The sequence below is a fragment of the Astatotilapia calliptera genome, chromosome 1 (assembly GCF_964374335.1).
Source record: "Astatotilapia calliptera chromosome 1, fAstCal68.1, whole genome shotgun sequence".
Lineage (NCBI taxonomy): Eukaryota > Metazoa > Chordata > Actinopteri > Cichliformes > Cichlidae > Astatotilapia > Astatotilapia calliptera.
Genome location: NC_137422.1, coordinates 23,431,944 through 23,447,681, shown reverse-complemented (window position 1 = coordinate 23,447,681; position 15,738 = coordinate 23,431,944). Strand labels below are relative to the sequence as shown.

The 15,738-nt window shown below is 40.1% G+C and overlaps 1 protein-coding gene across 6 annotated transcripts in view; it reads left to right on the top strand.

Annotated features, from left to right (window-relative positions):
• The window catches only part of tcf12 (transcription factor 12), an 82,791-nt gene that overhangs the window by 35,980 nt on the left and 31,073 nt on the right, over positions 1-15,738 (top strand). For all 6 annotated transcript variants that reach the window (XM_080298745.1, XM_080298739.1, XM_080298733.1 and 3 more), the window contains exons 6-8: positions 8,786-8,847; positions 11,163-11,295; positions 13,712-13,764. In XM_080298745.1, the coding sequence (XP_080154871.1) occupies positions 8,786-8,847; positions 11,163-11,295; positions 13,712-13,764 (248 nt within the window). The remainder of the gene's footprint in view (positions 1-8,785; positions 8,848-11,162; positions 11,296-13,711; positions 13,765-15,738) is intronic.

Genomic DNA, 15,738 nt, shown 5'->3' with positions numbered 1-15,738 from the left:
ATTCTTCCCAGTTTGATTTCCCTTAATCCTGGTCCCTTGCCTTTAATTGATCTATTCATTCCACCTAATGGCTAATTACACATCAGGCTGCGTGAGCAGATGCATTTATCATCATAGTACATAATAATCAGTGACATTTCAACAAAGAAAAAAATAAATATGCAAATAAGAACTCATTAACATTTGCTCTTGCTGTTTTGAATAATGTTGGCGCTGACAAGGCTGTGCGCAGAATTGATGTTGAGCTCAGGGCGAGGGAGTCATGTTTCCTCGGTGCTTTGTGGCTCTATTATTTTCCTCTGTCCTACTGTTGTTTCTAATGCTGGGCTGTAGAAATCCTCCACCAGTGTACACACACACACACACACACACACACACACACACACACACACACACACACACTGCCCTAACCTCTAACCCAGTCAGCTTTTATTTACAGTCTAAAAAAATCTGCTGGGAAGCATCAAACAGATTTGGATGGATGGATGTACACAAACTCATAAGTGAAGGAAACAAAAGGAGGCGTGTTAAAAGGTATGGGGGAAAAGGGAGTGAGTGTACGCCTGGCATGTCCTTGTACCATCTCTGGTTGCCAGAGGAATGTATTAGTAACCATGGAGCCTGCCTAATTTTACTTCCAAGGCACCCAGACAGGCTAAAACATTAGCGTCGTGTAGCCGAGAGTACCCTACTGACAGTTTATCATTTAGTCACGTCGGAGTCTGACTCCTGTAGTGCACATCTTTCTCTAGGGATTCAGCATTAAGCTGTATTAAAATATTTACATTTAAATGCTAAAGTCACATAAAAAATTTTGAATCTTGGCTGCAACTAAACCTTTTTTAAAGAAACGTTTTGAGTTTAGGAGTTAAAGATTCAGTTTTATTCATCATGTTTTGATGTATTCGACCGTAATACACATCGGGTTTACTCAAATAGTCAAAAATGCACAGATTCCAGTGAAATAACGTTACTTTTGCTGTATGTTGACCAGTTGTTCTTACATCTGTAGTAACCCCCCAAAGGCCCATTGGGAGCCAGAAAAATGATGGGGAGTCATCACATAATGACGCGTATGAGCAAAGATCTACAGACACAGCAAAAACAAACTAACTGAGTCGGCGTGTGATAAGCTCACTTGCTTTAAGCATAATTCCTCATACTGTATAATGTGTTTGTTTTCATGGTCTTGACTTTCCTTGGAGCGAAGGAAACTGACTCATTTTGTGGATGGAAAAAAGAGACCCTTGGAATGCATCTGAGAGGCAGTGAAGCACGCTCGCTAATTGGCTGTTTTTGTGGCAAGGGTTTTGAATTGATCCCTGGGGATGCTTAGGTCACTACCTCTCACAGTATCAAAATAAGGGGCTCAGCACAGTGCAGTGCTATACTGTGGTGCAGTCTTGTGATCAATAAGGAGGCATGCTGTGAATGACTGGCCAGCTTGCCTTTTTTTTTCTGCAAAATTCCTGCACCTACTGTTGTTTACACTCTGCTCCACTAGCTCTAGGCAGATGACGCTGAACTGGTTTAAAACTTGCAGGAAAAATTTAAAGTCTTTTAAACATGAGTTACATTTTTATTGGTTTAATGTGCAGATTGTATTTAGCATTTACCTACAAATTGTTTGCTTTTATTTAAATTAATTTTGTTTATTAACACCCGAAGAGGGGTGCTTTATAGACGCCCGTTAGACAGTCTGGGCTTCTCTGCTCAGACTGATGCCCCCATGACCTGAACCCAGATAAATAGTAAAAAATGGATGGTTGGATGGATGAAAGGAAACGGAGAACGTTTGCCTTTAGAGTAAAAGTTGTGCCTTTTGAAACATGATTGAAGGGATAATGAAGCCCTAACGATGTTGAGAAGACAATCATGGTTCTCAGTCATGTGGTCTGTCATCTTTTGTGCTTTATACTCTGGCTGTTGCAGGAAACACCATGTGGAATTCATTTTTAAGCAGTTTAAGAAGTATATGCCCTCTGAGGTTGGTGGGTTAAAGTTATGAAATGATAGAAAACATCTACAGAAGTCTTATTGAGCAAAAATACCAAATTCCCACCTTTTGTAGTGTAGCTGTGTAACAGCTAGTAGTGGAAACAGGTGTCTTGGACAGTTCTTGCTTGGTGAGTACCAGCAGTCTAGGTTGGGAAATTAAAAACAGAGATGTGCTCAGCCCCAAAATAAGAAGGGAAATAAGCAGACAAGGAGACCAAGACCCTAAAGAGAAAACTGACAGAAATATGTTCCCTCTTGAGATGCAGTGAGAGAATGTGCCAGAAGTTAATGTACCAGGGTAACACTTGCGAAATTTAGTCTGTGTGGAAGAAACAGTAGAAAGAAGCCACTCTTGATAAAAGGCACATGGCAGTAGCCCGGAGAATGGAAAAACAGCAAAAGACTGAAAAGCATGAGGAAAGCAACTGTTGGATCTGGCTCAACAATAGGTGAACTAAAAAAAAAGTCATAAAAGTGCTATATTTAGCAGAAACTGGGCACAGAGGAAATCATATCTGTCATCTGAAGCACGATGGTAGTACAATAGGACCATGAAGAGCCAAATTATTTGTTAGATATGAAAGTTTTTCTGCTTCACTGTGCCAAAAACTTTGGAGTGGCGTGATGATTAAAAAAACTCTTAAATTCTGAGTAGAGTAGCTTCACTACAAGTGTGTGAAAAGCCTCGCGTGGCACTACTCGAGCGATGCTTTAAAATCTGTGGAATGACTTCATGATGCCTGTTCACAGCCTGTGCAAAGGTGCCAGTGGCAAACTGCAGTGCTGTATTTGAAAGTGTGATATCCACACAGAGAAGAAGACCCAAAGCTGTTAAAGCTTCCAAAAGTGTCTCTGCAGTGTGTTAACACCGAGAGCTGGATGTTTTCAGTTTGGTATTTGATTCATCCGTCCATCCATCCATTTCCTGTCACTAACGGGGGTTTAAGGAGACTTTGGCATTTCCTAGGCCGTCTCACAGGTCTAATCTGTCCAGTCCTGGATGTGCACGGGCCTCCTCCGAGATGGGACATGCCCAAAACCTAGGAGGACCCTGGGTCCCCTCAGTTGGCTCAGTCAAAAAACATTTATGTCTAAAATGCTGACTTTAATTTTATTTCAAGTAACTTTTCCATTTAATTTTGTTACATAAAAACAGCATAAAATGTTACATTTACTGGAATGACTGGTATACATTCAGTTTATAGCAGACACGTTTTCCTTAATAATGAACTATTTGAATTAGCAAACCTTTGTTTTCATATATTTCAGTTGCAGTCTTTAATCAAAATTATCATTATATTATTATCATGTTTATTGAGGGTGAAGAATCATTTCTTTGAGTGCTCCTTCTGATGTGTAGGAGTAGCGGCTGAGCTCCTCTGAATGACCAAGCTCCTCGAAGGCTGATCCCAGACACACCAGAGTGTTTGCTATTTGTTCTCCTTTATTAATATAATACTATTTGTTTGGGGAAGTCCTTTTTCTAGTTTGTTGCATGGCTGTAGGATTTTAGGTTTTTACCGAACTGCCGATGAGGTGTGTGGCCTGGGAGATAAAGACTTACCTCAGTGAATCAGCTGCGTTGTGCTGAAGATGGATCCTCCTCTGCAGTGAAATTGTAGTTACACCTTCTCATCTCTGTGTGATATGCTAATGAGCAGCTTTGCCGAATATTTAAATCAGAATTGATGGGATTTTTTTCCCACTCTTGAGATTGATTTTTCATTGCATTGGGGATATACTGAGTGATGTCTGCATATATACATTCGTATTATTGATGGTGATTGCGGTAATTAAGCCACTTTACTCGCGTTGCTTTCTTACATTTTCTATCTCTCACTGATGTTTTAAGGCACCTAATGAATTGTGCTGTCTATCAATCACTGCACTTCGGTGACTCATTAGTGGGCCTGTGACGGCACAAAAAGAAAACACATGCTTTAGCCCCATGTAGAGCCGCACAGAAAAAATGGGCGTACTCAGGAAGTAATAATAACAATATTTGTGTTGCTCTTGTTGTGAGGCTGTGATCACACAGACTTCCACGGAGGAGGCAAAACAAAATGTGGCCGATAACAAGCCTCAAGTACATGAAACGGTTAAATCCTGCTTTTATTTTAATTCTCTTTCCTCACAGTAGGGATGTGCTTTAATGTATAAGCTTCAAACGTAACTAATTCAATCATGAATGTGCAGTTTAAAAAGTTACTTTGAGTCGTGTTCATTAATGGGAAATTCACTCTTGTACTGTGACCTATTTTCCTCACGGTAAGTTGCAGTATTTGTGCGTCAGACAGAAGATGGTGTCACTGCATGATATTCAGCTAATTTAGGCTCCTGGCTTTAGAACCGGCCAGCCCAGCATTATGTTCCATTTGATGTATCACTTTGTTCTACTTTACCTCAGCGTCATAAATATGAATTCTCCTGAAATTTGGGAGCAAATTCCTGTAAATCTACATCACACCACAGAGAGATTTAAGCTGTGTTTTTGCACCACACATCGCAGAAGGCACTGAAGTGTTTGCTGAGGGCAGCAGGGAGAAACATGATCAGATAAAGAGGTTAGAGCTGCTGCATTTGCTGAAGAATAGTTTAAATAAGCTAAGAGACCTGCTCATCCATGATCCCTGTGCATACTCCTGAAGTTAAACCAGCGCTGCCATTGGATTGGTCCTTCGAGTGCTGCTGCATCCATCTCTTCTTGCTGACAGATTCATGAGAGACAGAGTGCGGTCTGAATGGGGGTTGACATGTCTTGTGGTCTCACAGGTGCTTAGTCTAGCTTCAGTTTCTCCAAATTTGTGGCTCTGACACCTTATTTCTCACTGATAGTTGTAAACCTATGTACATTAAGTGTACATTACACTTGCTGTTCCATGATGTTTTATTCTTAAAGTCAATTCAATTTGCTAAATAATGATGTTTTTACTCTCAAGAACAGGGTAATCAAAGCAAAAAAACAAGACAACTATGCCCTATATTTGCAAATTGGCACCATTTAAGGAAAAATGCAACCTGTCTATTATGATTAAGTAACATTACATACAAAGCAGCAGTTTTCTGACTTCTGTAGCTGTTCATGCCAACCGTGTAATTTTGCAGGACATATTTGTGGCATTTATTTTTTCAGATTAAGCGAAATTCTTTAGATTATTTTTTTTGTCAAATAAACAGATTTGACTAATCAGGCAACTGCATTTGGCAACAAGTGCGCTTGTAGCTCAAAACGCAACCTGGTACTGAATTTTACAAAGATATGGAAATAGTAAAGCCATGCTGTTTTACCTCAGACACACACTTAGACGCTGCTGTGGGTCAATCGGCTCTCTGAAGTGATTTATCTGCCTCCTCTGATGTGCTCCCAACTCTGCCGATGACAGCTGAAACTGCCCTCGCTCACATCCTGAAATATGTACGAAAGCAGTCGTGATTCAGCCTCTACTGCTGGATCAAATCTTCTTGTGAGAATTGGATGAATTCAGAATCTCAGTTTCTTCTTTCTTCTTTAGAAAAATCCAGAGCAGCTCATCATCACTTCTTGTGGATGAATTTGTTGCCCCCCCCCCGCAGATCTTTCGGCGTGTACAAGTTTCCATCTGAGAAATTGGGAATTTTATGTAGTTTTTTAGCAACACGCTCGATGTAAAGGGCTAAACACAGTAGGCAGCACTTGTTAGACTTCGTTCTGTTAGGCTTTGTTCTCATGGCCCTGAGGGACTGCTTCTCTGTGTCATAGTGTAAAGTGCGACTGTTTTTGCAAACACATCTGTTGTTTGAGTCTGGGCCTACGACACTAACGATCAATTATTCACGTCAGACGCGGTGTGTGTGCAAGAACACGTGCTTGCAGTGAATATTCAACTCTTGCCCTTGACCAGACCTTTCTCTCTGATTACATCTGATGAGTGAAAATGAATTTCACTAAACCGTCTTCGAAAATGAGGCAGAAAATAAAGAAATTAATATTCTCATTCAGAGGAGACATTTCATCATCCTGCCATGATGGAAAACGTTGGTGGTAACTGACAACTTAATCCTATTTCTTTTTTGCAAGCGCAATGGCTCAGAACTGTTTCACATCATTGTTAGAAAAGAAGCAGCTTTGCCAGTTAAACGATCCTCTCTGATTCCCTCAGCTTCCCTCATCTCTAAAGGCGGCATGGACAGATGCAGAACAACTGTCTCCTGCAGGACTGCTCAGATAAGCACAAGTGAATTCTCTTAGATGTGCCTCGGTTCACCTGCGCATGTGAAAGTGCTGTTCAGATCAGTCATTGTGTAACAAAAGATCTGAACTATGCAGGTTTTTAACGCACAAAAAATATTTTCCTTGTCCCCAGAGTAAACAGAATTTAGTACCAACACTTTTGTCTGTGCTTGTAATATTTGGAAGTCTGACAAAAATAATGTACGATGCCGTTAAAGTTATTCATCATTCTCCCAGAGGAGCTCTCATTTGTTTGTTTGTTTTTTCCAGGGGACTAAAAGTGCTGAGTGTGGATATTGTGATGTGTGTGATTCATGGGTGTTGTGTGCTTTAAGGTCTATTTCCTCCCCTGACGGATCCTTGGGAGCCTTCCTCTGAGGATTTGACACTGAGAGACGGACTCTGACAGTTGGATCAGTAATTATTCACCAAAACATACTTTGCATACAGAAAACTTTGAGAGTCATAACGCAGTTTTACAGAAGTATTGCAGGTGTTGCTATTGGTCTGCTGAATAGTGCTTGTAACAGAACCTGCTTTTACTGGAATCCAGATAAGGAAACTTTTCGTGACTGAACCATTTACTGCAGGACAGTTGAGTACATTTGATCTCTTGAATGTAAAGGATTTTCTGTACATAAAATATTGGTTTCAGAACTTCCCATTTTGCCACTGCCGTGTTGATGTTTTTGGAGCCATACTTAGATGTCAGTCGACTGCAATAGTTTTGCATTTGTGGACTTTGTGTGTGTCAAGCAGACACACATACCTACTAGTTGGTGCTAAATAACAGACTAGTGCCCCATTTATGCTTGCTGTTGTTACGCTAACAAACAGAGTTTTGGCCTGCTGCACACGTTTTTTGTAACTTGGCATTTCGTGGCTGGACTGAAGACAGGCGTGTATGAGCAAGAGGTCAGAGATTACAGAGAGGGATCATCTTGCAACATCTTGAAACTGATGTGAGACTTTCTTGAGAAAACTCTGAGAAAGACTCGGCAATTGCTTTCCTTGAGTGCAGCGAGTCCGTTCTGCCTGAAGCACCAGTATGAAAGTTGAGAGGGCACATGACGTCATAGTGGGCTTATTAAAGTTCTAAAATTCCTGGTCCTGAGTGCAATTAATGCAAAGTAAGCCATTTTTTTCTACATAGCTCCATTAAAAGTTCTCTACAGTTCACCAACAGGGTTAGGGTTATGTCCAGTTCGGCTTCTCAGATTCAGATTTGAGACCCTGAAGGCAGCTTCTGCCTGTCAAAAGGGATATACCCCTACCTTCAAACTGGAAAAAAAATCTTAAATAGCTGACTTGCTGGAGATGGGCTACACCCTGGACAGGTCATCAGTATATTGCAATCATTTACACACACATTCACACCAATTTAGAGTCACCAGTTAAGCTAACATGTTTGGTTTTAGACTGGGGTGACCATGACTAGGGGATTCAAACCTGTGGCCTTCTATGCTCACAACAGAGAAGCAACAATGCTAGTTACTGCACCACCACACCACCCAATTATCCAACTATCAATAGAGACCAAAACTATTTTCTGTACTGGGCTGTAAATATGTTTATTTCTGCTGTAAAATTGTTGAGTTTAACATGCAAGTCTATGGGGATTGGCTCACTTTTGGAGACAGCTTCAAGTGGCCATTAGAGGAACTGCCAGGACTTTGCTTCAGTTTTCAGCCCCGGAGATTTCCACTTGATGTACATCCATGAGTCCGTCAGCTAATCCGTCTACTGATTCAATCCCTCGTTCTTTGTGTCCTTCTTTTTCCTGCCAGCATCAGATGATATTACAGTAGACAGCAGATGAAAGTGGGACAAACTGGGCTGTTCGCTTCAGTGAAAGGAACAGCAGCTCCAAGATTGTCCAAAGATATTTTATTATTGCTCTAAACAGAAAAAGAATCCTGCTCGTGTCCTCGAATAAAAGCTCCCAAATTTGTTAAATGATATGTCAGTATACTACAGTAGAGTCTTTGTGTGCTTCTGTGTTGTTTACATGTTGTTACCCAGAAAGAAAGATATGAGTATTTCCTTTGCAATAACATTTTTACCACATTTAAGCATGCTTGTGAGTTTTTTCTTTTTCATTTAAAGCCCTCAGTTTTGCTTAGTAGACAACATCTGACAGCAGCAGAATAGGTGTTCATCAGGTATAGCAATAATGTTTTAAATCATTACAAGGGCAACGCACAGGGAAACCAAACTCCTCCTTTCTTTGACTGCTCGGCACAGGAGCTGCATCACAGCATTCACCGCTCCAGTGTGGCTGCTTTTAACTAGCATTGTTTGAGTGATTGTGTACTAGACAGGCTCCAGAAGCAAATGTGTGACCTTAAATTGAATAATGTGAAAATCCTGTTTTAAGCAAACAGGTGCAACAATGTACAAATCACTGTGAGTAAAGCTAAGAACACATTACAGCAAATTAAGTGTTCATCTTGCGCTAAACGCTTGACTGCAGGCTAAATACCGCAGCCTGTTATTACTTATAAAACCATCTGCATTCCATAAAAGTTCCATAAAATACTGAAATAGTAATTATTTTTTTTTTGTCTGTTTTTACAGGTAAATCAGAGAGGGCTTCGTTTCTTGGATATGGCAGGGATCCTGCGGCATCTGGCTGCCAGGTGAGTCTCTCATTGTTGCTTCTATATAGACCTTTGCATCATTTCCATCCTGCTTTTAAAATGTTTTACTTCAAAATAAGTCAAACAGTATTTTTTTTATTGTTATAGGCAGTCTCATTATAGCAAATATGTGTGGTGAGTGTGCTGTGCTGAGTAGTGAGCGTTAAAAGTTAAACAGACCCCCATACCTCAGGCTGGTGCCAAGCTATGGCTTCTCGGCTTTGTCCCATTGAGGCTACAAGACCACCAAGACCCCCTCCTACAATGTAAACTATCTTTGCTTTGGCTTTCTGACTAACTCTACTGTTTTAGATATTGTGAATAAGCACAGAGGAAAGAGTGCACACCTGCAGCTGCACAGATCTGAGATTAACCAACTGACATCTAATCAGGACAAATAGCTGAACAAGACGACTGATCTCATGAGCTACTTGGCACATGACGTGTAGCCATGTGGTCATTTTACAGTCAATCAAGACTTACACAATTCCCAACTTGGCTCAGAAGACAGCGTGGTAACAGTTTGCATATGAATGATTATGAAACTGACCTCACGGCCAATTGTTTGTCAGTGGTGCTAGTTTCAGTCCTTATGCAAATATAACCTGCAGTCAGCTGAGACTGAAGAAGTCACTTAGATGAGTGACGAAACGTTTCTCCCACTGAAAACACTACGTCCAGATGAACAGAATCAGCTTTTTGGGAGAGCATGGTACCATTTGTACCTTTGTGCATATTGGTGCTGAGGTGTGCCTCACATGAGCTGTGGCTTCTTAACATTTAATATCAGAATTTCAGGATTTTTTCACCACAAAATCTGAGATTGAATAGGGAAGCTTGTACAATCTTGAGATCTATTCAAGCTGGAAGAGCTGAGCTGATGATTGTTGAGTGATGTTCGTATGTTGTTCCTCCCAGACTGACTACAGTAGCATAAAGGAGGTCAGACCCAGTGCTGCTGAAGGTATTCAATGTCACTGAACAAAGGCAACAGCAGAAGTGGGTCTGTTGTGCCATGTGAAAGCTCCAGCATCAGTGACAGATTGTTTTTTTGCAAACTATTTTCCTGACCTACATTTCATATCAGCGAAATTATCTTCATTTCTTTTGTGCTGCTTCTCATGTACACATTGTTTTTTTAGTCCCAACTAAATTTGGAACTTTAAAGCATCAGATAGAAACGTCTCAGTGGTAAACTGTGTTAATCCTCAGCTTGCAAAGAATCCAAGAGGGCACATGAGGCAGGTTTTCAAGCCAACTACTACTACTCTTCATCGGGCTGAGTTGACCTCACTCACACACTCTACGCTCTCCTGATCTCCAGCCGATTACTCTAATTAGACCAAGCTCTTAATTGGGCGTCTTAACCCAGTTTGTCAGGGTTGTAGAGGTCAAACAGATATTGGTGGCAGGGTAACATGGTAAGCTTTCAAGGCTGGCGGAGTCTGTCCTCTCATGTTAAAAAAAAAAAAAAGATATGTGAAATCTTTTTTTAAAACAAAATTGAATTTTTTGTTTTCTGCTTTTTTTTCTTATTATTCATTTCTTTTAAAATCAACCACATCTGACAGAAAGTTCCCAGTCAGCTGATTTTTATTTAATAAAGACATGCAGAATTTCACCAAAATTTCCACACACATTGAGCTAGGCTCAATTTTACACTTTTTAATTCTTTTAAATTTTTTTTTTCCAAATTCTGAGCCCTCACAACTTATAGACACATTCAATTTGCAGAGCTTAAGAACGTATTCCATCTCAGTTACATTTTATAGCCTTTAAATTTTAAAGGCATTAGAAGTTAATGCTCAAAGCTGGTCATAGAAAGTGCTGAAAATACTGAGAAGAAGAAGATTTTGGTTTTTGATTGTGGCATTTGCTGTGGGTGTAAAACTGATTTGGTTTTAGATTTTAACAGAGCCTAAATGTGCTTTTCAGCACTGAAGGCTTCATGTGGATACTTAAGAAGTTATATGGGCTCATAAAAGCTGGAATAATTATGTGAATTAAAAGTGCAAAATTTTAATCAACTGCTTTCTACTTTGAAACCACATAACTCAGAATATTCATAGCATGAAGTAAATTTTTTGCATGTTTTTTTTTAAATATACTGAAGTTAGTGTACTAAAGAAAGATCTAATACAAGCGGTCAAGTGAGAGACACTGAGTGCTTCTCTTTATTAAAATATGTGTTATTTTGAACAAAGCTCGGTTTAAATGCAGAGAGCTTAAAAAAATGACTGGTTGAAGGTCAGTTTGGACAATAAAAGTTGTTCTTTTCCTTTAGTTTTTAAACATTTCTGCGTTTTCTCTTTCAGCCTTCTGTAAGGACAGACATTGGGTTGGCGAGTCCGAGTTCAGTGACTACGTCAGGGAAGTCTGCTACTCCTTTCTTCTCCTTCACTGCAGCCAATCCAAGAAGACGTTCTCTGCCAGACCCTCCAGCCATCGGTCAGTGCCGTCTTCATGACTGAAAGAAAAGTGCTCTTAAATGACCAGCAAAGCAGGTTTTACAATATTTGAATTTCACATTGTGCTCCAAAAGTAGATCAAGTTTAGATAAAGACAGCCTTAATTATGCAATGCAGGATTCGAGCCTTTCTGATAAAGTTGTTTTTTGGACCACTTTAGCTCATGCTTGAGAAATCCCAATTACATACGAACTATTGCTCAGTCAGTTCTTCATATGCCTCTCATCTCAGATTTGGCTGTATAAAGGAAAATATTGTATTTTAATCAGAAATGTGCAAGATTTTAGGTCCATACTGTCATTACTTTGATTAAAAAAAAACAGGATGAGGATCTGGGCATTTTTTTTCAAGCTCCTGTTTTGAGGTGCAATATTTAAATTCAATTATGTAGAAAACTACTTGAGCTAGGTCCTGCAAAGGAGTAGAGTAATTATTAGGCGCTGGGGCTCTATGATCACACACTATCGGGAGTGTAGCTCAAGTTAAGGTAAAGTTAACTGAATTACTGTATTTTCCACACTATAAGGCGCACTTAAAATCCTTTAATTTTTCAAAAATAGTCAGTGCACCTTGAAATCCGGTGCACCTTATGTATGAATTCTGGTTGTGCTTACTGTCCTCTAACCGATTTTATGTGGTGCATGGCCTGAAAAATCTGTCAAAAAAATGTTTTAGTATGACTTTGGTAAGCTACCAAGCGGCACTGCTTGATGGATTGTCTGAGCATTAGGGCTACCGTAGTTAGGAGCCTCATGGACTCGGAGTAATCTGGGTCCAAAACTCCGTCTATTCAGGTCCCAAAGTCAAACGAACACTCTGGCGTCACTGAGAATTTAAAACTGTCTAAATTCTTTCATCTTTAATAAAATGATCAGCGTTGCTGCTTTACCAGGTGTAACAATTACGTTAACACCCAGGCATTCATTCATTCAAAACAGAATTTATTAAATTTAATGGAGTTGGAAGTTAGCAGGAAGTTAGCTCGCTAGCTTCGCTACCTAAACGTGATATAGCATGTTCTGACTGGAAAAAAAAAATAAAAACGTACAGCTCTGCTATCACTTCCAACATAAATGAAGACAGAAAACTAAACAGCAGTGACGTTTGCGGTTGGGCTAGCTGGTATATAATGCTGTGCTATGTGATCACTAGCAACACAGCTATGTTAGCATAACATAAAGCATACCACAGTGAAGCTGGAGGATGAACGCTAGCTAAGTTAAGGTGAGGGTTCCCGATGGTTTTTGACAAATGCAATTGCATGGTAGTGTACTGTAAACGGACCAAACTTCAGTCAGGAGAACAACTGAGATAATCCATCCACAATAAGAGGTTAGTTATTAATATACTGCAACAACATGGGAATGGAGCAGCTGCGAGAGAATTCAACATCAATGCCTTATGTATGAAAACAGATCCCTTCATCTCATAATCCAGTGCGCCTTATGGTCCGAAAAATATGGTATTTTGTATGTTTGATCTCTGATGAGTAGAAATCACAATAGGTTGTTATATTTACAGCTTCACATTTTCATGGCACATGTTCTTTAAAATTGCGCAAATCATGTGTGTGGTTTCACAGATATTATAGCTTCAATATGGAAAAAAACCAAACATTTTCATCTAACTTTAGTGTGTTATTCCTCAGGTGTGAAACCATTTCCAAGATCTAAATGAGCTCTTTTAGAAAAAGAAACTTTCTGTTAATATTATATCAAAAAAATTGTGATTCTCTCATTTTCGCTATGTAAATATTTTTTAAATACTTATTTATATTTATGTACAGCCATGGTGAGGCTTTGTTTCTAATGTTTATCGAGCCTTGGGGCGTCTGCGTGACAGTGTTAATTGTTTGACAGTCTTAACATCCACTGCACAATAAAGGAAAACTAAAAGTAACAGCAAAACTAATAAAAGCTAAACTGAAACAAGCAGGTAAATAATGGTAAATAATTCAGTTAGTTTTCCTTTTTTTCAAAAGTCTAGTTTTTATATTTATTTTAGTTACTGATTTTCACATCTACTTTTAACTTTGTTTAGTTTTATATAATCACTTGATAAGATTAATAAAAAAAATGACAGCTGTAATAACTCCACATTTGATATAAAACTTGGCCAGCCCTAATATGAACACACCCTGCTTTGGTGTCTGGCTTCAGTCGTCATCAGGCTGCGTTGAAAGAGCAATGACAAAAACACACAAAAAAACAAGTATCGACATATTTCTCTGATATGTCATGTAGGACTGTGTGTAGTTTTCTTTTATTCTTTATGTGAAAATCACAAACAATGCTTCGTAGGATTTTGTTGGTGAGTTATGGCTTCTGTACAGTTGCCTCTTTATTATTTTGTTTTCTGCCTTTGAATGAATACACCCTGCTTTCATCTTTCCACAGATCCTCTCCAAACAAAAAAGGTTCGCAAGGTCCCTCCTGGCCTGCCTTCATCTGTGAGTGGAAGATCATCTACCTCTCATATAAATAGATTTCACAGTGAGCTCACCTAAACAAACACACTCACTCAAACACACATACACACACACACACACACACACACACACACACACATCTTTACCACTCACACACCCTCTCTTTTCACAGTTGTACACACAGAGCGCTCTTGACAACCCCGGCACACTTCTCGGATTGAAATTGTGTTGTCTCTGTGCGGCTTGTTCAACAGCGACTGCGGTGGTGGCTGTTTGATTTAGACTTTTAGTGTTTGTTGTTTACATGCTTGTTGTTTTAATCCGAGCACGTAAAGGTCTCGGCGGGCGACAACTTCCTGCAGATTTTTTGGTGTGTCGTGCAAAAGCGCATGCATGCGTGCGTGCGAGTGTGTGAATACACATGTGGACCTTGAGGTGATTGATTTTCAGTGCTGCCCTGTCACAGTCTAGCCTCCTCACAGCCTCTCCTGGGAGAAAGAGAGGCTGTCAGAGCGGATCCACAGCTCTGCTCTTTTGATGTTTAATTAGTCATTACGTAGCCGAACAGGAGGACAGACAGAGATTAATAGCACAGAATATCTGAAATTTCTATTGGTAATGATCCCGGTGGAGCAGAAACCATTAGGATGCAGAGAAGTGTGGAGCTCAGCTTGTATTCGCTTAGACAGGGGGTGTTGGAGTTCATTAATATGCATAAATCACTAAGTCAGATGTTCATTGTTAAAAACCCCGGTGGATCGTCAGAGGTTTTTATTAGGCTTTGCCTTGAATTCTCAGAACTAGTAGAAGACAAGGATTTTTAAAAAATGTTTTTTCCTTTTTAATCAGTAGCAACTGGTTTACCAAAAATCCAACATTTTCTTTCCTTAAACAATGACGGGGTTTCTTTTCTTCTTTTGGCGAGGGAGTCTGAGACTGGATTTGCCTTGCAGAGCTTTGATAATCATCACCTCTACTGCTGTTACTCTGAAATTAAATATGGAACAGGCCACCGAACATAAAAGGGTGGCATGTGTTTTGTTTCTGGATTTGTATTTGAAAAGAAGTTTGTCAGAGCATGAGGGAGAGAGAGCAGTCCCTGGCAGGAGCAGGAACGTGCGCTGCCTTCCTCTTAAGTAAGTGATATATTTGAGGTCTTGTCAGACGGAGGGAGGGAGGCAAAGAATGGTTGCCTCGCGGGTTACATCTCTTTGTTGTGTAAATGGACGCTGGGCTTTTATTTGTCAGTACTTAACACATGGGCGCAGGTGCGGTTCTGTGACTCATAAGAGTACAATCAAGCAGTACAATGCTAGATGGGGAAAAACAGTGACAGAGCATGGGATAAAATACAGCTTCTTCTTGTCACTCAGTACAGCTCAGAAGATAAAGCCTGGAGCTTGGAGGAATTATCCCAGTTAGTCTTTGATCCCATTTGAAAGAATAAAGATGGCAGTGTTGAATAAAGGGCTATAGGTCTCTTCTTACCTGCTGACAGAGAAAGGAAAACATAAAGAGTTTTTCTCCTCTTTATTCTTTTAGTTGGCATATGTGGAAAATGTTAGAGTGGGAGGTTGTGTGGCAGCTTTTAGGAGCTGTTACTTTATTGCTTAGTGAGCTAATAGGAAGCAAAGGTGAGGCATGGGTGTAGCAGCTATCGGATGGGGAAAAGTGCTACCTGCGGCCTTCCAAGGTGTGTCTGGTGACTGTTGGAGGGAGTGTAAGCTGCATTTCTGAGGATGGTTATCAGCTGAGAGCCGTGTTTGTATTGCGGGCTGTGGATGTAGCGAGGTTTGCCGTTGAAGAAGTGTCGAGGGGAAGGCGCACCTGGAGTCAGATTTACTTTGCCACAGGCAGCTGTGTGAAGAGCCTGCAGCGTACCTGTAAAGCATGAATGCAGCTGCATATGCCACCGAAAGCTTTTGCTTGTGTAAGCAAACGCGGGAGCCTCACCAGAGACCTGAATAGCTGCTCGATTTACAAAAAAAAAAAAAA